Source organism: Erinaceus europaeus, chromosome 2, assembly GCF_950295315.1.
Source record: "Erinaceus europaeus chromosome 2, mEriEur2.1, whole genome shotgun sequence".
Classification (NCBI taxonomy): Eukaryota; Metazoa; Chordata; class Mammalia; order Eulipotyphla; family Erinaceidae; genus Erinaceus; species Erinaceus europaeus.
The window spans coordinates 3,353,671-3,373,869 of record NC_080163.1 but is presented as its reverse complement, the minus strand read 5'-3'; the positions used below and the strand labels follow the sequence as shown (position 1 = coordinate 3,373,869).

General features: G+C 56.8%; 1 protein-coding gene and 1 long non-coding RNA gene across 4 annotated transcripts; both read left to right on the top strand.

The window, feature by feature from the left end:
- Positions 1-3,434: 3,434 nt before the first annotated feature.
- BCAT2 (branched chain amino acid transaminase 2) lies at positions 3,435-19,713 on the top strand. 3 transcript variants are annotated; one of them, XM_007535987.3, is made up of 11 exons: positions 3,436-3,588; positions 13,491-13,565; positions 13,999-14,202; positions 15,828-15,938; positions 16,035-16,154; positions 16,230-16,393; positions 17,454-17,596; positions 17,770-17,855; positions 18,449-18,589; positions 18,669-18,743; positions 19,254-19,713. In XM_007535987.3, exons 1-11 carry the CDS (start codon positions 3,565-3,567, stop codon positions 19,290-19,292), a joined length of 1,182 nt encoding a protein of 393 aa, XP_007536049.1. In that variant the 5' UTR covers positions 3,436-3,564; the 3' UTR covers positions 19,293-19,713. The 3 variants fall into 3 exon arrangements, with proteins under 3 accessions (XP_060029982.1, XP_007536049.1, XP_060029994.1); XM_060173999.1 differs by having other exon boundaries at positions 3,435-3,588; positions 16,035-16,393; XM_060174011.1 differs by lacking the exon at positions 13,999-14,202.
- On the top strand, positions 4,459-4,815 carry LOC132533184 (uncharacterized). Its single transcript, XR_009545102.1, has 3 exons — positions 4,459-4,488; positions 4,575-4,625; positions 4,796-4,815. It is a non-coding gene; the product is annotated as an uncharacterized LOC132533184 (long non-coding RNA).
- Positions 19,714-20,199: the final 486 nt, after the last annotated feature.

Here is a 20,199-nt window from a genome sequence, read left to right as displayed (position 1 = left end):
GTCCTGCCACACCTGGAGGACCCCCATAGACGCGAGTCTCCAAGAGAATCCGTGGACACCCCCCCCCCGAGACTACAACTCCCGGCGAGCCTTGCGGCTTCTACCTGCAGTTCCCAAAGTCGGGCGGCAGGGGGCGCATAGGCAGAGCTGAGCCGGTTCCTCTGGGGCACCGACTCAAAGACCCGCAGGACAGTGTAAATTATGCGCTAATTAGGAAATAATAGAGGAGACGCAAAAAGGCCTCCAGTTTATTCTTGGCCCTTAGGGGGCCGAGATCCCTGCGGATGAAGAGGCTGCCTGGAGGCTGATGTTGCTGCATATCAAAGGGACAGGGAGATGGGGACCCAGACTCTTGCATTTGGAGAGGAGAAGGAAGGGGGAAAAACTTGGGCGGTTTATGCAAAAGAAAAAAAAAAATCCATGCCTGAGACCCCAGGTTCAGTCCCTGGCACCACCCTAAGAAAGAGCTGAGTTGTGCTCTGGAAAAGGGAAAAAGTAATAATAAAAAAGGGGGGAGTCGGGCGGGTTAAGCACAAATGGCGCAAAGCGTAAGGACCGACGTAAGGATCCCGGTTCGAGCCCCCGGCTCCCCACCTGCAGGGGAGTCGCTTCACAGACCATGAAGCAGGTCTGCAGGTGTCTGTCTTTCTCTCCCCCTCTCTGTCTTCCCCTCCTCTCTCCATTTCTCTCTGTCCTAGCCAACAACGAACAACATCAACAACAACAATAATAACCACGACAGAGCTACAACAACAAGGGCAACAAAAGGGAATAAAATAAATAAGTAAATAAACTTGGGGAGGGAGAGGAAGTAAGGGGGAAGGCTGGAGAAGAGCAGGGCCTGGGTTGCCTGGGCGGAGCAGGGGTCCTGTCCGGGGCTGCCCCAGGCGAGGGGGTGGGGCCTCAGGGCGGCTGCGGATTGGCCGAGGCAGGGGGTGTGCGGCGCTCTCTGATTGGCCGCGGCGTGGGCGGGTATGCGGGCGCGGCGGCCGCTGCGAAGGAGGGAAGACAAACAGAACTACGCCCTTGCGGGGGCAGAAACTGGATGGCCCCAGCCTGAGGCTCTCGGGCTTGGGGAGAAGATTTGGAGCAAAGTGTCTCGGGGTAGGGTTACAGAAGCCCCGTGGCCTTGAAGAAACGACAGGAACAGGGTTTAGTTTTCATAGTAACCCAAATGCAGGAATGGGGAGTGGTGGGGGTGCAATTATGATTGTGAAAGATCTGGGGACGGGGCTCAGAGCTCAAAAAATCGGGCAGAGACACGTTTTAATAGGGGTGTTTATATGATTATTATTTTATTATTAGTTCTTTGTTGGGTAGAGACAGAAAAGTCAAGAGAGAAAGATAGGGAGAGAAAGAGAGAGCACGCGACCTGCAGCATTGGAAATCACAAGCTCTACCAGGTGCACCACGGCCCAGACCTTCCTTTATTTATTTTTTTAAAAAATACTTCTTTATTTATTCCCTTTTGTTGCCCTTGTTGTTTATTTTATTTATTTGTTTTTTAAATTTTTTTAATTTATTAATTCATGAGAAATGATAGGAGAGAGAGAGAGAAAGAACCAGTTATCACTCTGGTACATGTGCTGCCGGGGATTGAACTCAGGACCTCATGCTTGAGAGTCCAATGCCTTATCCACTGCGCCATCTCTGTGGACCACGGCCCTGGTTGTTTTATTGTTGTAGTTATTGTTGTTATTGGTGGTGTTGTTGGATAGGTCAGAGAAAAATGGAGAAAGGAGGAGATGCCAAAGAGAGGGGGAGGAGAATGATAAAACACCTGCAGATCTGCTTCACCACTTGTGAAGTGACGCCCCCCACCCTACCCCACCCCCGCAGGTGGGGGACTGGGGGCTCGAACCGGGATCCTTACTCAGGTCCTTGCTCTTCACGCCACGTGTGCTTAATCCGCTGCGCTACCGCCCAATTCCCTCATTTATTTATTTTTACCACAACACTGCACAGTCTGGTTTATGGTGGTCCTTGGGAGGGGTGAATGTGGGAGCTCGGAGCCTCAGATATGAAAGACTGTTGTGTGATCTGGTGGTGATGCACGCAGTTGAAGCCACAAATCACCATTTGTAAGGATTCAGGTTCAAGCCCCTGGTCCCCACCTGCAGGAGGTGGGGGAGTTCCCCCATGCTGTGAAGCAGAGCTACAAGTGTCTTTCCATCTGCCCTTCCCCTCTCAATTTCTCTCTATCCAATCAAATAAATAAATGTAAAAAAAGATTTTTAAAATAAAGTCTGTTACAAAAATCACTGTATCTCCCCCTAGTCCAAGTTTCAATTGCCATAAATTACAGGTGATTCCATGGTGCTGTCATTGACTAATTCACATCTTTAAGTTGGGGAGACTTTCTCAAAAGTGTGAGGATAGGGTGGGGGTATAGCATAATGGTTATGCAAAGAGACTTTCATGCCTGAGGCTCTCAAGTCCTCGGTTCAGTCCCTCACACGGCCATAAGCCAGAGCTGAGCAGTGCTCTGGTAAAAAAAAAAAAAAAAGTGTGAGGATGTGGAGGGGAGGTGAGTCATCAGGAAATCCTGCCTTGGGGGGAGTGGTTCTTAGAAGCCCAGTGATTGAGTTAAGGGGTTGGCATCATTAGTGGTAGTGGCTGGGTCACAGATGAGCGAATAAACAGAAGGAGAATGAGCCCTGTGTATTTTTATCGCAGAGAAAGCTACAAAAAGTGCACTCATCTATCTGGTGGCTGGAAAGAAACACGATTCAAACAGGGATTGGGTGATGACGAGCTCCCTCCCCGCAATCCTCTCCGAAGGTCTTTTTAAAAAAACGACTTATATTTTATTAATTATTGGATAGAGACAGAGAGAAATAGAGAGGGCAGCAGGAGAAAGAGAGAAACACCAGCAGCCCTGCTTCACCACTTGTGAAGCTTTCCCCCTGCGCGTGGGGACCAGGGGCTCGAACCCGAGTCTTTGTGCGCGGTCACGTGTGCACTCAACCAGGTGTGCCGCCGCCTGGCTCAGACCTTTTTCTTTTTCACTAAGTGCTTCTCTGCACACCCACTACCCTGACTGTAAGTGTGTGTGTGTGTGTGTGTGTAGCCTCAGGCATGAGAGTCTGTTTGCATAACCATTATGCTGTCTCCCCCGCCCTGGAGGTCCCTATTAACACGCCTTTTTGCAAAAAGCATCTTGGAGGAGGTAGCATAATAGTTATGCAGAAAGACTTTCATGCCTACAGCACCAAAGTTTCCAGGTTCAACCCCCAGCACCAGCAGCAGCCGGAGTTTAGCAGCACTCTAGAAATAAATACATAAATAAAGTGTTTTGGTGTTTTTTTTTTTTTTTTTTTTTTTTAAGAAAAAAAGTACTTTCGCAAAGAGCCGCAGACAGGGCTGGGCTGGGCTGGGCGCTGGGCGCTGGGCGCCCCCCCTCCCGCGGGCTCCCCTCCGCGGGGTCCCGCGCATGCGCCGTTCCGTGGGCGCGCCGGGCCTGGGTGCGGGGCCTCCCGCGGGAGGGGGCGTGCGCGGGGCGGGGCCGGAACGTCGGTCTCCGGGGCTGCGCGCGGGCCGGCGCAGTTACCCGCCGCGCAGACCATGGCCGCGGCCGCGCTGGGGCAGGTGGGTCCCCCTGCGGGGCGGGGGGAGGTCGCCGGGGGCTTCGGGGTTCCCCCGGGAGCGGCGCTTCCGGGAGGGAGGACTCGGGCCGGGCTCCTCCCGGGCGGGGCGGGGAGGGAGGATGAGGGGTCCCGTTTGGGGACAGCACGAGGCTGGACTTGGGGGGGTCGCTGCGGTGGGGGGCTCCGGGGTGGGAGGGGGCCACAGGGGCGCTGGGAAGTGGGGAGCCTGGCGGAGGCGGTGATGGGAGAGGCGCTGGTGGGGGGCTCCCCAGACCCCTCCCGCTCTGACGCGGTGCACCCGGGCTTGGAAGTGGAGGCAGGACCCCCTGGTTAGAGGGGGGAGTCGGGGACCCCTGGTTAGAGGGGAGAGTCGGGGACCCCCTGGTTAGAGGAGGAGAGTCGGGGACCACTGGTTAGAGAGTCGGGGATCCCTGGTTAGAGAGTCGGGGACCCCCCGGTTAGAGGGGAGAGTCGGGGACCCCCGGTTAGAGGAGAGTCGGGGACCCCCGGTTAGAGGAGAGTCGGGGACCCCCCGGTTAGAGGAGGAGAGTCGGGGACCCCTGGTTAGAGGGGGAGTCGGGGACCCCCGGTTAGAGGGGAGAGTCGGGGACCCCCAGTTAGAGGGGAGAGTCGGGGACCCCCCGGTTAGAGGGGGAGTCGGGGACCCCCGGTTAGAGGGGGAGTCGGGGACCCCCGGTTAGAGGGGGAGTCGGGGACCCCCCGGTTAGAGGGGAGAGTCGGGGACCCCCCGGTTAGAGGGAGAGTCGGGGACCCCCCGGTTAGAGGGAGAGTCGGGGACCCCCCGGTTAGAGGGGAGAGTCGGGGACCCCCGGGTTAGAGGGGGGAGTCGGGACCCCCCCGGTTACAGGAGGGAGTCGGGGACCCCCGGTTAGAGGGGAGAGTCGGGGACCCCCCGGTTAGAGGAGGAGAGTCCAGGACCCCCTGGTTAGAGGGGAGAGTCGGGGACCCCCCGGTTAGAGGGGAGAGTCGGGGACCTCCGGTTAGAGGGGGAGTCGGGGACCCCCGGTTAGAGGGGGAGTCGGGGACCCCCCGGTTAGAGGGGAGAGTCGGGGACCCCCCGGTTAGAGGGAGAGTCGGGGACCCCCCGGTTAGAGGGGAGAGTCGGGGACCCCCCGGTTAGAGGAGGAGAGTCAGGGACCCCCCCGGTTACAGGGGGGAGTCGGGACCCCCCCGGTTACAGGGGGGAGTCGGGGACCCCCGGTTAGAGGGGGGAGTCGGGGACCCCCGGTTAGAGGGGAGAGTCGAGGACCCCCCGGTTAGAGGGGGGAGTCGGGGACCCCCCGGTTAGAGGGAGAGTCGGGGACCCCCCGGTTAGAGGGGAGAGTCGGGGACCCCCGGGTTAGAGGGGGGAGTCGGGACCCCCCCGGTTACAGGAGGGAGTCGGGGACCCCCGGTTAGAGGGGAGAGTCGGGGACCCCCCGGTTAGAGGGGAGAGTCGGGGACCCCCGGTTAGAGGAGGGAGTCGGGGACCCCCGGTTAGAGGGGAGAGTCGGGGACCCCCCGGTTAGAGGGGAGAGTCGGGGACCCCCGGGTTAGAGGGGGGAGTCGGGACCCCCCCCCCCCGGTTACAGGAGGGAGTCGGGGACCCCCGGTTAGAGGGGAGAGTCCGGGACCCCCCGGTTAGAGGGGAGAGTCGGGGACCCCCCGGTTAGAGGGGAGAGTCGGGGACCCCCGGTTAGAGGGGGAGTCGGGGACTCCCGGTTAGAGGGGAGAGTCGGGGACCCCCCGGTTAGAGGGAGGGTCGGGGACCCCGTGGTTAGAGGGGAGAGTCGGGGACCCCCCGGTTAGAGGAGGAGAGTCAGGGACCCCCCCGGTTAGAGGGGGGAGTCGGGACCCCCCCGGTTACAGGGGGTGTCAGGGACCCCCGGTTACAGGGGGGAGTCAGGGACCCCCTGGTTAGAGGAGGAGAGTCCGGGACCCCCTGGTTAGAGGAGGGAGTCAGGGACCCCCGGTTAGAGGAGGGAGTCGGGGACCCCCGGTTAGAGGGGAGAGTCGAGGACCCCCCGGTTAGAGGGGGGAGTCGGGGACCCCCTGGTTAGAGGGAGAGTAGGGGACCCCCCGGGTAGAGGAGGAGAGTCGGGGACCCCCGGTTAGAGGAGGAGTCGGGGACCCCCGGTTAGAGGGAGTGTCGGGGACCCCCGGTTAGAGGGAAGAGTCAGGGACCCCTGGTTAGAGGAGAGTTGGGGACCCCCCCAGTTAGAGGGAGAGTCGGGGACCCCCCCAGTTAGAGGAGAGTCGGGGACCCCCGTTAGAGGAGGAGAGTCGGGGACCCCCGGTTAGAGGGGAGAGTTGGGGACCCCCCGGTTAGAGGAGGAGAGTCGGGGACCCCCTGGTTAGAGGGGAGAGTCGGGGACCCCCTGGTTAGAGGGGGAGTCAGGGACCCCCGCTTAGAGGGGAGAGTCGGGGACCCCGTGGTTAGAGGGGAGAGTCGGGGACCTCCTGGTTAGAGGGGAGAGTCGGGGACCCCGTGGTTAGAGGGGGGAGTCGGGGACCCCTGTGGTTAGAGGGGGGAGTCGGGGAGCCCCGGGTAGAGGGGCCGCACCTGCCCTTCCTGCTGTGTTGTCAGCCCGCAGAGTTCGCAGGAGTCTGATTTTTGTAGAGAAACAGGTTTCTCTGGCGGAAGGGAACTCAACAGCTCCTAGAAAGGGGGAAAGGGTTTCCTGTTAACTTTGCATCTGCCTTTGAGAGTCTCCCTCTCTCTCTTAAAATAGTATTTATTTATTGCATGCAAGCATGTCTCGCAGGAGGCTGAGACTCGGTCAGGACAGGTGGGAACACCAGCCAGGGCGTGCGGTGTGGCTCATGGAACTGCAGCAGCCAGGCCGGGTGGGGTGTGCAGCTGAGCTATTTCCCCAGCCTGCCTGGGTCTCTTGGATGCAGAAACTAGGTGAATTTTTTATTCCCCCCCTAGGGCTTGTTGGCGACCGATGGAGACAGGCTTGGGCCGGGCGTGGGACAGTGTGATCTGTGGGTGGCGCTCCAGTGCAGTGACAGATAAGAGCCCGGGTTGGAATGGGGAGAGGTCTGGGCTGTTGGGAGGTGAGTCCTGGATCAGGAAGGGACAGTGTGTGCCTGAGGCCTCTGAAGCCCCAGGTTCAGCCAGGGCACCCACACAGGCCCCCAGCCATGGCTCAGCAGAGGGCTCCGGTGAAAAATAAACAAACAGGGCCAGGAAGTAGCACAGCAGTTTACAAAACGCGTGTCCGTGGCCGAGGCTCCACGGGTCCCAGTTCAGTCCAGGGACCACCATAGAGCTGAGCTGAGCATTGCTGCCGTGAGATCAGATGAAGGGCCGGCAGTGGTACACCCAGGGGTTAGGCCCTTGGGCCCCATCTGCAGGGCAGAAGTTGTTTTTTTGTTTGTTTTTTAGTGTTTATTTATTTACTCCCATTTGTTGCCCTTGTTGTATTGTTGTAGTTATTATTGATGTTGTCGTTGTTGGATAGGACAGAGAGAAATGGAGAGAGGAGGGGAAGACAGAGAGGGGGAGAGAAAGACAGACACCTGCAGACCTGCTTCACCGCCTGGGAAGCGACTCCCCTGCAGGTGGAGAGCCGGGGGCTTGAACCGGGGCACTTAGACGGGTCCTTGTGCTTTGCACCACGTGCACGTAACCACTGCGCTACAGCCCAACACCCCCTTCTCTCTTTTTTTAATGTTTTCTTTTTTTTTTTTTATTGGATAGAGACAGAAATTGAGAGAACTGTGGGAGATAGGGAGACAGACACCTGCAGCACTGCTTCACCACTTGTGAAGCGACTCCCCTGCAGGTGTGGAGCCGGGGGCTCGAACCGGGATCCTTACGCAGGTCCTTGATGCTGATCCTCACACTTTGCGCCACCAGTGCTTAACGCACTGCGCTACCGCCCGACTCCCTAGGGCAGGAGTTGTAAGAGCTCTGAAGCAGTGCTGCTGCGGGGGTGTCTTCTCCTCTCCCTCTCTATCTTCTGATTCCTTCTCATCTTCTATCTCTGCGAAGAGACAAAAGGTGTACAGGAGCCAGGTGGTGGCACAGCTGGTTGAGCACACAGCTGCTCAGCATGTGCAAAGACTGGGGTTCAATCCCCCAACCCCCAGCTGTAAGCTTCCCAGGAGGAGGAAGCGTCAGGAAAGGTGAAGCACGGGAAAGGTCTCTTTCTTCTCTTCTTTTCCCAGAATACTGCTCAGCTCTGGCATAAGGGAGCGTGGGGGTTGAACCTGGGTGCGACCTTAGGAGCCTCAGGCATGACAGTCTTGTCAGCATGACTACTGTGTAGTTGCCACAGCCCTCTCTGTCTGCCCCTTCCCTCCCAACTTCTCTCTGTCCCATCAAATAAATTACATTATAAAGAAAGAAAAAAAAAAAAAAAAAAAGCAAGGAGGGGGGGCGGGTAGTGTTGCACCCCGTGAAGTGCACACAGTACCATGCAGAAGGACCCACTCAAGGACCAGGGTTCAAGCCCTGCTCCCCACCTGCAGTGGGGACCCCTCACAAGCGGTGAAGCAGGTCTGCAGGTCCCTCCCTCTGTCTTCCCCTCCTCTCTCAATTTCTCTCTGTCCTATCAAATAAAATGGAGGAAATAAAAGGAACAAATGGGGGGCCGGGTAGTAGCACACTGAGTTGAACGCACTTAGTATGAAGTGCCAGGACCCCTGTTCGAGCCTCTGGCTCCCCAGGTCTCTCTCCCACCCTGCCTCCCTCCCTCCCTGTGTCTCCCCTGCTTCCCTCTCAATTTCTCAGTCTCTATCCAAAATATAGCAATAATAAAGTCAAAAAAAAGAAAGAGTTCTACATGTTATGTGGTCAGTCCTGAGTCCTGACAAGAATAGTCTAGGGCTTTGGGACGGTCATAGATAGTCCATGGCTGAGACAAGCAAGGATGGTACAACTTTGTGCTGGGGACTCCTCTGGGCCGGGAGGTGGAGGCAGTGCTAGGCTCTGACAGGAACGCTCTAAGACCGGGCTGGGCGGACACCCCTGGACTGCACAGGTGGCACTGTGGCACAGAAACCCTCCCTCCTGCCCACCCTTCCCTGCCATCCCAAAGCCCGAAATTTAGGATGTTCGCAGCTAGTGAACTTTTCTGAGCTGAGGTGAGACCCCAACCCCGGAAAGAAACCCTGTGAGTGTGTGCTCTGGCTTTTCCTTTCTCCCCTGGGTTCCTCTGCCCTTAAGCATGAAGGTACTGCTTGGAATTGAAGCTCCCCACCCCCCAACACACACCCACACGATGGGGCCTGGGGGCTTGAACCTGGGTCCTTGAGCATGGTAATCTGCACTGTCTACTGGTGGCACTACTGCCTGGCCCCTCAAATACATTCTTCATTTCTCAGGAACCACCTTTTACTTTGTGCTTTGTCACAGGAAGTCTATTATTCTTTCAAAAATATTTTTTAAAAAATAAGCCCAAAGCCACCACCCAGCCCCCCTTATCTTATTTCTATCTAGTCTTTGATTCCTCCTTTCCTTTTTTCCCTACATTTTATTGAGTTATTAATGAAAGGGATAGTAGGAGAGAAAGAAAAAGAATCAGACATCACTCTAGTACGTGTGCTGCCAGGGATGGAACTCAGAATCTCATGCTTGTGAGTCCAACACTATCCACTGTGCCACCTCCGGGGCCACTCCTCCTATTTCTTTCTTTCTTTCTTTCTTTCTTTCTTTCTTTCTCTCTTCTTCTCCTTTTTTTTTTTTTTTTTGCCCTCAGGGTTATCGCTGGGGCTTGGTACCTGCGCTATGAATCCACTGCTCCTGTGACCATTTTTTAATTTTTTTGAATAGGACAGAGAAATCAAGAGAGGAGGGGAAGACAGAGAGGGGGAGAGAAAGACAGACACCTGCAGACCTGCTTCACTGCCTGTGAAGCGACTCCCCTGCAGGTGGGGAGCCGGGGGCTAAAACCAGCATCCTTGTGCCAGTTCTTACACTTGGGTTTATTTATTTATTTTTAAATTTTTAAAAAAATCTTTATTAATTGGATAGACACAGCCAGAAATTGAGCAGGAAGATGGTTATAGAGAGTGAGAGAGGCACCTGCAGCGTTGCTTCACCACTCGTGAACTTTCCCCCTGCAGGTGGGGACCAGAGACTTGAACCTGGCTCCTTGCACAATGTACTGTGTGTACTCAACCAGTCACGCCACCACCCAGCTCCCACTTGAGTTTATTTTTCTTGGCCTTTCCTTGGCTGTCTCGGTCTCCCATTCCACCTCTTATCTCAAATTCTCTCTCTCTCTCTCTCTCTTTTCAGATAGGACAGAGAGAAATGGAGAGAGGAGGGGAAGACAGAGAGGGGGAGAGAAAGACAGACACCTGCAGACCTGCTTCACCGCCTGTGAAGCGACTCCCCTGCAGGTGGGGAGCCGGGGGCTTGAACCGGGATCCTGACGCCAGTCCTTGCACTTTGTGCCACCTGCGCTTAACCTGCTACGCCACCGCCGACTCCCCTTCTCTTTTTTTTTTTTCCTTTTAGAACTGAGTCCTCGCGCTTATGTGATTTCACTGCTCTAGGCCATTTTTTTCAGATGGAGAAGGAGAGACACCAGTACCTTCCATGGGTCTGTGCTCATGGCAGTGACCTACCCAGAGAGCTATCTCTCTGGCCCCCAGTCTCTCTTTTTACTGACCATTATCTATTTGGCTGTCAACTTTGCTTTCTTTTTTGTTTGTTTGTTTGTGTTTACTGTTTCCAAGCTATCCTTTTCTCGTTTTTGCTTCTTCTCTTCCTCCTCCTCCTCCTCCTCTGCTCTCTTCCCGCAGGGTGATGGGGAAGAGTGGCAGGGAGGGGAGAGGACACACCTCAACATTCACCCAGTGTAGTTCGTGGTGCTTCCATGTGCTGTGCCAGGGCTAGAACCCAAGGTCTCGTTTGTGGTAAGGTGTGTGTTTTGTCTTCTACAGCATAAGTTGTCTCCTGGCCTCCAGAGCCACTATTTTAACTAACACAGCCACCTTCAAGGATAAGCAAACAAGCTGTTGGCAGAACAAAGCCCAGCCTGTTCTAGTACATAAAGTACTCAAGTAAAAACAGTAATCAAGCTAGTAAATAAAGTACTCAAGTAAAAACAGTAATCAAGCTAGTAAATAAAGTACTCAAGTTGAGGTTGTGGGGAAAGTTAAAATTTTTCAGGTTAAGTTTAAATTGAGATGTTTAAGGCAAAGTTGACAATAGCAATAACAAAACTCTTTACTGAGTTTATAGGAGGACTAAATAGGAAACATTTAGTTCATGCATCCGAATTCTAGTTAGAGAAAAGTGGAACTTGAACACTGATTTCTCAAGTTTATAATACTACAGACATAAAGTCTTGTGTGGAGTGACTGGTTCTGCTTGATTTAGGATTGCAGCTGGGTGATAAATTTATTTATCTTAATTTAATTGTTTTTGCCTCCAGGGTTATTGCTGCGGCTTGGTGCCTGCACTACAAGTCCACTGCTCCTGGAGTTCATTTTTCTTTTTCTTTTTTTTAATTGGATAGGACAGAGGTAAATTGAGAGAGTAGGGGAAGATAGAGAGGGAGAAAGACAGACAGACACCTGCAGACCTGCTGCACCGCCTGTGAACCAACCGACCCCCCTGCAGGTGGGGAGCCGGGGGCTCGAACTGGGATCTTTGCTCTGGTCCTTTAGCTTTGTACTATGTGCTTAACTGGGTGCACCACTGCCTGGCCCCCCAATGATAAATTTATTTAAGTGTCTAAAAGACTATTCTCCCCCGGTAAAGAAAAGCACTTAAGGAGCCATCAGCTGGTTTATTATGTACAGTTTTGGGGGGCAGGTGGTGGTGCACCCGGTTAAGTGCACATAATACTAAGTACAAGATCCGGTTTGAGTGCAAAGATCTGGTTTGAGTCCTCCAGTCCCCACCTGCAGGGGGATCACTTCACAAGTGGTGAAGCAGGTCTGCAGGTGTCTTATCTTTCCGTCTCTCTCTCCCCTCCTCTCTCAATTTCTCTGTCGTATCCAATAAAATGGAAAAAATGGTCACCAGGAGCTGTGACATGTGTACTCAACTTTTTTTTTTTTATTATTCATTAGAGACAGAGAAATTGAGAGGGAGAGGGGAGATAGAGAGAGACAGACACCTCCAGCACCACTACAACACCTGTGAAGCTTTCCACCTCCTGGCGGGGGACCAAGGTTTTGAACCCAGATCTTTGAACACTGTGGCACGTGCTCTTAGCCGGATGCGCCACCGCCCAGCCCCAGGAGCTGTGGCTTTGTAGTGCTCGCACTGAGCCTCAGTGATAATCCTGAATGCACGGGGGTCGGGAGAGAGAAGGAAAGGACCTTCTGGAACATCGCTCTGGTCTGTGCCATGCGGAGGTCCGAACTCGGGACGTCCTGCTGCCAAGTCCTGTAGTCCAGCCACTGTGCCACCTCCCAGGCCACCCCTCCATAACTCTGACTTTCCCATTCCCACTTCCTCTCCAGCCGCAATGCTGGCCCCACACTGACTGTGGCCTCCCTGTGTGTCCATCCTTCCTTCCCTCCTCCTGGGGACCCCATCCCTTCCTGGACAGCAGCCTGGCCCCAGACCTGTGCTGGCCGCGCACAGCCACCTACAGGCCGAGCCTTGCAGCCGCACCCCACCCAGCCGTTCCAGCACCCCCCCACCCCACCCGGCTGTTCCAGCACCCCCCACCCCACCCGGCCGTTCCAGCACCCTCACCCGCAGACACACAGTCTGTCCAGGAACAAGTGGGTAGAAAGCCTGGCCCAGGCTCAAGGCTGCTCCCCCACCCCTAAGACTGACCGTGGCCGCTGCTGCTGCTGCTGCTGCTGCTGCTGCTGCTGCTGCTGCTGCTGCTGCTGCTGTAGGCGGGCGCCTGGGGGGCTGCTCGGTGTCCCTGGCCTCTGCATCCAGCCGCCTTTCCGCTGGTCTTGTGAGATCAGAGGCTGATCTGCTCCCCCCCCCACCTCCCAGCTGAGCCCAGTGGCAGGGGGTGGGGGGCTGCCCCTTGGACCTGGGACCTGAGGGGATTTGGAGTCACAGGGGGCCTTGTCTGGGGGATCTGTAGATGAGATCCTCCGAAAAGATTTGATCCGCTGGATGTGAGGGGGAGCGACTGGGAATCTGGACACTGAGAAGAAGGGATGGGGGTGGGGTGACCTGAACCCATGTAGGTAGAAGGGGCTGGGGATCTGAAGGAGGAGGGGCTGGGGGACCCCTGGCTATGAAGGAGGAGGGGCTGGGGAACCCCTGGGTGTGAGGGGGAGGGGCTGGGGGGGACCCCTGGCTATGAGGGAGGAGGGGCTGGGGGACCCCTGGGTGTGAGGGAGGAGGGGCTGGGGGACCCCTGGGTGTGAGGGAGGAGGGGCTGGGGGACCCCTGGGTGTGAGGGAGGAGGGGCTGGGGGACCCCTGGGTGTGAGGGAGGAGGGGCTGGGGGACCCCTGGGTGTCAGGTTTGAAGGGCTGGGGGACCCTCAGCCTCAGGGAGGAGAAGCTTGCAGCCGGCCCCAGCTGGGGTGGGGGCCATTACCCTCCCATGTCTCACTCTTGTCAGCACTGAGCACCTGGGTCTCAAGGGAGCCCCCACTTACCCGTGCTGCTCTCCTGTCTCCTCTGTCTGAGCGGCCTCAGTGCCGGGGCCAAAGTTCTCAGGAGTGGGAGGTGCTCGCATTTGACTTTGCCCGTGTGGGGGAAGGGATGGGGGCTGGTTCAGCTTTTTTCTTTTTTACCTCATGGGGACAGGGAGGGGACATGGCCTGTCTGAGCATCCCCTCCCCTTCCTGCTGACCTGCTCTGCAATGTGTCCGGCCAGGTCTGTGGGTCTCTAGAATGTACCAGCCTGGCCAGAGCAGGCCCTGGGGCCTCCCTCATGGAGGAGGTGGCAGAGGGCAGGAGCCTGGCTCTGTCTCTCCTGGCTTTACCTCAAGGCTTATCTTGTCTCCACCCCCAGATCTGGGCACGGAAACTTCTCCCGGTCCCTTGGCTTCGGTGTGTACCCCAGAGATATGCATCCTCCAGCTTCAAGGTGAAAACAGGTTTAGACTTGGGAATCTTGAGGAGGAGGGACTGGGGGACCCCTGGGTGTGGGGGAGGAGGGGCTGGGGACCCTTGGGTGTGAGGGAGGAGGGGCTGGGGGACCCTGGGTGTGAGAGAGGAGGGGCTGGGGGACCCCTGGGTGTGAGGGAGGAGGGGCTGGGGGACCCCTGAGTGTGGGGGAGGAGGGGCTGCAACTGGGGTCGGGCATTTTGCAAACGTTCAGATTCCCCAGGTCAGTGAGTGGGGTGGTTAAGCGCCTGCCTACAGTTGGAGAGAAAGATCCAACCACAGGTCCCAGAAGCCTCTGGTGGCTCCCCTCCCCCCCAGTCTCCCTGTCTTAGCCCTGGGGGCACACGCCAGTTGTTCTTTTCCTGTTGGGTGCTTCCCAGGACGCCCCAAGGTCAGCCCTGTCTTTCCCTTAGGCTGCAGACTTGCAGCTGGAATTGACGAAGGAGCCTCGCAGGAAGCCCAGCCCCACGGAGCCCCTGGTGTTTGGGAAGACGTTCACCGACCACATGCTGATGGTGGAGTGGAGCTCCGAGAAGGGCTGGGGCCCGCCCCGCATCCAGCCCTTCCAGAACCTCACGCTGCACCCAGCCTGCTCCGCACTCCACTACTCCCTGCAGGTCCCCCCGCCCGTCTCTCCCCTTCTGCTCGCTCACCCCTGGGTTTGCTCTCTGCTTCTGCTTCCCACCTCCTTTTCTCTTCGAGCGTTTCTTTATTAATCGGGGGGCTGGGGAGGACACCCGCATAGCCCAAAGCATCACTCTGGCACCTGCAGTGCTGGGGGATCAAACTTGGGGCCTGTGCCTTGGGGTCCAGCGCTTAGCTCCCCTGTCAGATGTCTGTGTATCATTTGGAGAACCACATTAGGCAGCGGTGACTGTGAGCATGCCGGTGTGGTTAGCTCAGGACTGTGACTGCTTCACTCCATCCTGCCACACCGAAGTTCGCAGCAGACTGTGTACTTTCTGCTTGGCAGGCTGCCTTCTTATTTGTTTAAATGAGAGACACAGAGAAAGAGACTAACCAGAGAAGGCGGCTCAGCTCTGGCTTACGGTGATGCTGGGGATTGAACCTGGGGCCTCAGAGCCTCAAGCATGAAAGTTGCAGAACCACTGTTCTCCCCAGCCCACTAGCCTCCTTCCTGGAATCTCTCTTGAGACTTCTGTACTTTTCTTACCGTGTGGCAGTCCACCCCACAGCTTGTCATCTAGACAGTGCCCGGCTGTCTGACACTTAACCACCATCTAGCCCCTTCATTTAAAAGGTGTATAATGTTTTTTAAAATAATTTTTTAATATTTATTTATTCCTTTTTGTTGCCCTTGTTGTTTTATATTGTAATTATTGTTGTCATTGTTGTTGGATACGACAGAGAGAAATGGAGAGAGGAGGGGAAGACAGGGGAGAGAAAGACAGACACCTGCAGACCTGCTTCACCGCCTGTGAAGCGACCCCCTTGCAGGTGGGGAGCCAGGGCTTGAACCAGGACCCTTCCCCCGGTCCTTGTGCTTTGTGCCACCTGCGCTTAACCCGTTGTGCTACAGCCCAACTCCCTTTTTTTTTTTTTTTTTTAAGATTTGTTTTATTTATTACAGATGTGAGACAGAGAAAGAAGTCAGAGTATCACTTGGGGATATGCGGTACCAGGATTGGAACCAGAAACCTTAGGCATGAAAATCTATCAAGGGGAAAGAAAAGAAGAGAGAAAAAAATTGTCACTGTACTACCTACCAACTGAGCTATTTCCCCAGCTCATTACTTAATTAATTTTGGGCATTCCTGGGGCTTCACCACTCCAGGCTGATATTTTCAGGTAGAGAGACTGAGACACAGACACACACACACACCACACACGGGGGTGGAGTGGGTTGGGGGACAGCACAACACTCCCCCCAGTGCCGTTAGGGCCAGAGCCAAACCTGGGTGGCGGCCATGTGCCGAGCAGGCGCACTACCCAGGTGAGCTATGTAGCCAGCCCCCCCCCCCAACACTTCTTTTTCAAGGCTACCACCCCTCCTGACTTAGTACCAGCAACACGGGAAGGATGTGAGCAGCCCCATCTCTGCACCCTTCTGTCTCTGGGTCTGGGTGCATGCCTCTCCACCCTCTCCCTCCCTCTGCTGGGCATTTGGTTTTCTCCCAGCTCCAGGTCTGTCTCTGTGTCAACACCTCTGTCTCCCAGCTTGCAGCTCGCAGTCCCCAGGGTCTCAAGGGTCTCCCTGTCTCTGTCTCTGGCGTCTCTGCAGCTCTTCGAGGGCATGAAGGCCTACAAAGGCGGTGACCAGCAGGTGCGGCTCTTCCGGCCCTGGCTCAACATGGAGCGCATGCTGCGCTCTGCCCGGCGCCTCTGTCTGCCGGTGAGGCCCCCGGACACCCCGGGACACCCCGGGCGGGAGGAGAAGAGGCCGAGGGCCGGGCCGGGAGCCCCCTGACCCCACGCGTCCGCCGCCCAGAGCTTCGACAAGGCCGAGCTGCTCGAGTGCATCCGCCGGCTGGTGGAGGTGGACAAGGACTGGGTCCCGGGCAGCGCGGGCACCAGCCTCTACGTGCGGCCTGTGCTCATCGGGAACGAGGTGGGCCGGGTGTTGCGGGGGCGGGGAGGGGGCTCTGACTCGGGGGGTCCTGACACCCCCTCCTGCCCACGGCAGGCCTCGCTGGGGGTGACCCAGTCCTCCAGAGCCCTCCTGTACGTCATCCTCTGCCCAGTGGGCTCCTACTTCCAGGGAGACGCCGTGAGCCCCGTCTCCCTGCTGGCCGACCCCACCTTCATCCGGGCCTGGGTGGGTGGGGTCGGTGACTGCAAGCTGGGGGGGTAAGTCCTGCCTCCCTTCCCACCGTCCTCTTGTCCATAGGGCTTTGCCTGTGGCTTCACCTCCCCGTGGGCCCACGCAGTTGGGGGGATCGCTTCGTCCGTGTTGGGGGAGGCGCTGTTGGCTGGGCGCGGACCAGCTCTGAGGGGGAGGGGTGGGGAGTTGGGTGGAGGGCAGTGGGGAAACCGAAGGTGCCTAGAACCTTCCAGAAGGGAGGTCCTCATCAAGCCTGCCTCTCTCCCTAGCTCCCCTTTCCCTCTTGGTTTCTCCGTCTTTATCAAATAAATAAAATATTTTTTTATTATTTAATAATGATCGACAAGATCATAGGCTAAGAGGGGTACGACTCCACACAGTTCCCACCACCAGAGTTCTGTGTCCCATCCCCTCCATTGGAAGCTTTCCTATTTATCCCTCTGGGAGTGTGGACCCAGGGGCATCATGGGGTGCAGAAGATGGAAGGTCTGGTTTCTGTAATTGCTTCTCCGCTGGACATGGACGTTGGCAGGTCGATCCATACCCCCCAGCCCGTCTCTGCTTTTCCCTAGTAGGGCAGGGCTCTGGAAAGGTAGGGTTCCAGGGTACATTGGTGAGATCTTCTGTCCAGGGAAGTTAGGTTGGCATCATGGTAGCATCTGCAACTTGGTGCCAGGAAAGCATTAAGATATAAAGCAGAACTAATTGTTTAGTAGTCAGGAACCTGAAGGCAAGAGTATAGAGGTGATATTTGGGGTCTCCATTTTAGAAAGAGCCAGTAGATCTAATTTAGGTATATACCTAAATAAAATATTTTTAAAAGAGCAGGAGTGGGGCAGGGGAGACAGCAGAGTGGTTCTGCAAAGAGACACTCTACCTGAGGCTGTCAGTCCCCTGCACCACCGTCAGCCAGAGCTGCACAGGGTAGGGGTGGGGTTGGAGAGGACAAACAGAAAGGGGCAGAGGACAGTGAGCAGGGCAGTGAACTCCGACTTGAAAGGGCCCAGCTCCCCCAGAATCAGCAGCAGCAGCAGCAAATCCCCCTGGGGGCCGCGTGGGCCCCACTGACCAGGCCCCGCCCACCAGGAATTACGGGCCCACCGTGTTTGTGCAGCAGGAGGCAAAAAACAAGGGCTGTGAGCAGGTGCTCTGGCTGTACGGGCCTGACCAGCAACTCACCGAGGTCGGCACCATGAATATCTTCATCTACTGGACCCACGAGGATGGGGGTGAGCCCCCCACGCCCTCTGACCCCGACCCTCGTGCTGGCAGAAGTGGTGGTGGGGACGGCGTTGGGTACTTCAGGCAGATGGCAGGTCTAAACGATCGAGCCAGAGTGGGGCTCCCTGGGGTGTGGACGGTGAGCCTCGGCCGGGCAGTGACAGCTCTGTCCCTCCCGCAGTGCTGGAGTTGGTCACCCCCCCGCTGGACGGTGTCATCCTGCCTGGCGTGGTCAGACAGAGCCTGCTGGACCTGGCGCAGGCCTGGGTGAGGGTCTGGGGGGTCTCAACGCAGCAGAAGGGAGGCTGTGATGTTAGGGGCTGAGCTGAGTCTGGGGCATACTGCCCACCTCTGCCCCCATCTCTTTGGCTCTTTCATTTTAATTTGATAAGACAAACTGAGGGGCCTTGGTGGTGGCGCACCTGGTTAAGTGCACGTTACTGCGCACAAGAACCCAGGTTCAAGCCCCAGGTCCCCACCTGCAGGGGGAAAACTTCACAAGTGGTGAAGCAGTGCTACAGATGTCTCTCTCTCTCCCCGCTCCCACTCCCCTTCCTCTCAATTTCGCTCTGTTCTATCAAAGTGTAAAAAAAAAAAAAAAAAAAAGAAGAAGAAGAAGAAAAAAGAAATTGAGAGGGAAGGGGGAGACAGGAAGAGAGACAGCGAGACACCTGCAGACCCGCCCCCCTGCTTGTGAAGCTCCCCCTGCAGGTGGGAAGCAGGGGCTGGAACCCAGGTCTTTGGTGCACACTCTTCAGGGTGTGTCACTGCCTGAGCCCCCAAGTGTCTGTCTTTCTCCTGGTTGCACGGAGAGGCAGCCCCCAAGCTCACCCCAGCCCTGTGGATCCGTCTGTCCGCAGGGTGAGTTCCGGGTGGTGGAGCGTAAGATCCGCATGCCGGAGCTGATGCGGGCGCTGGCCGAGGGGCGCGTGCGGGAGGTCTTCGGCTCAGGCACTGCCTGCCAGGTCTGCCCCGTGAACCAAATCTTGTATCAGGGCCAGGTGAGGCGGGACCCCCTCCTGGGGCGGGAGGCAAGGGGAGCAGGGCGGGGGCAGTGCTCAGGCCCTTCTCTTCCCCCAGAAGTTGGATATTCCCACTATGGAGAACGGTCCCGAGCTCATCCTCCGCTTCTACAAGGAGCTGAAGGCCATCCAGGTGAGGCCCCACTGCGCTGCCCAGTCTGGGCCAGGAGCCCTGTGCCCAGAACCGCCCCTCGGGGGCTCCCTTCTGGAGCCAGGACTCTGCCTTGAGCATCCCCTAAACCCCAGTGTTCCACTGGCCAAGCCCCCACGTGGCCATCAGACCAGAGGACTCCCCTTCCCGGGAGGCTCAGGATGGAAGCCAGCTGCCCTGACCTCGTCCTGGCTGGGGCCCAGGAGCCTTGGCTCTGGAAACCGCTGGAGGCATTTCTGAGCCCTTGGAGGCCCCTGGAAGCTTTTCCCGAATGAGGATCCCGCTCCCGAGATCCCCGGCCCCCTTCCTGGCACTTGCTGGCGCCAGCTGCCAGGGGACCAATCTACACCCTCTGGGCCAGCTTCCAGCCGGTGGCTTCCATCTCCCGTGAGACCCCAGGCACAACTCGACCTGTGCTTTCCCCGGGCCACCGCAGGGCCTGCTGGGAGCTGTCGTGTGGGCTCCCCTTCACGCTCCCTGTTTATCTTGCAGTATGGAACCAAAACCCACGACTGGATGTTCCAGGTGTGATGCTGTGAGGGGCACCCCCGCCTGGCTGCAGCCCCTCCTCAAGGCCGGGCCCCTGCTCCCCACAAGTGACTACCTGAAGTGCAATATGAAGGCTGGGGGCAAGACGCCTGGGTCTCTGCACCCTACGTGGCCGCCACACTCTCAAAGCCATAAGGGCAGGACCCAGGCGTCTTGGCCCCTCCGCCATTCTCTCAGGCCTGGGGCATCGGGATCCCCGCAGCTCCATTCTATGGGGTGCAAGGTCACACCTTGGCCCCCAGCTCCACCTCTCCATTTTCGGGCCTGGTCTCACATTGGTGCCGTTGATGTGTTTGTATGTGTGTGTGTGTGTGTGTGTGTGTGTGTGTGTGTGCGCGCACATGCGTGTGCTAGCTCTCTCATCTTGCTGCAATTTTGAAATAAAATGCCAAAGAACAAGGCATTAGCTGTTGTCATCTCTAGTGATGCAGTTAGGGGGCCCCAGGCCCAAATCAGGATTCAGGGTTCTCAGCCAGTTTTGTCTACAAGGACCCATTTCTCAGAGCCGCCCCCAGTGCTGGGCATTTTCTCAGATCTGAGAGGTTCATTTCATTTTTTTTTTTTTTTGCCTCCGGGGTTATTGCTGGGGTTCAGTGCCTGCACCAAGAATCCACTGCTCCTGGAGGCCATTTTTCCCCCTTTTGTTGCCCTTGTTGTGGTTATTGTCATTGTTGTTGATGTCGTTCATTGTTGGATAGGACAGAGAGAAATGGAGAGAGGAGGGGAAGATGGGGAAAGACAGACACCTGCAGACCTGCTTCACCGCTTGTGAAGCAACTCCCCTGCAGGTGGGGAGCCAGGGGCTCGAACCAGGGATCCTTGCATCGGTCCTTGCGCTTTGTGCCACGTGCGCTTAACCCGCTGCGCTATGCCCGACCCCCCATTTCAT

What these genes read in the sequence shown, in the direction of transcription:
- BCAT2 (XM_060173999.1), top strand. Translation starts at nt 3,565, where the DNA reads ATGGCCGCGGCCGCGCTGGGGCAG. An exon ending in CTGGACCCACGAGGATGGGG is followed by an intron (nt 17,597 to 17,769) that starts GTGAGCCCCCCA and finishes TCCCTCCCGCAG; the next exon opens with TGCTGGAGTTGGTCACCCCC. An exon ending in AGGAGCTGAAGGCCATCCAG is followed by an intron (nt 18,744 to 19,253) that starts GTGAGGCCCCAC and finishes TTTATCTTGCAG; the next exon opens with TATGGAACCAAAACCCACGA.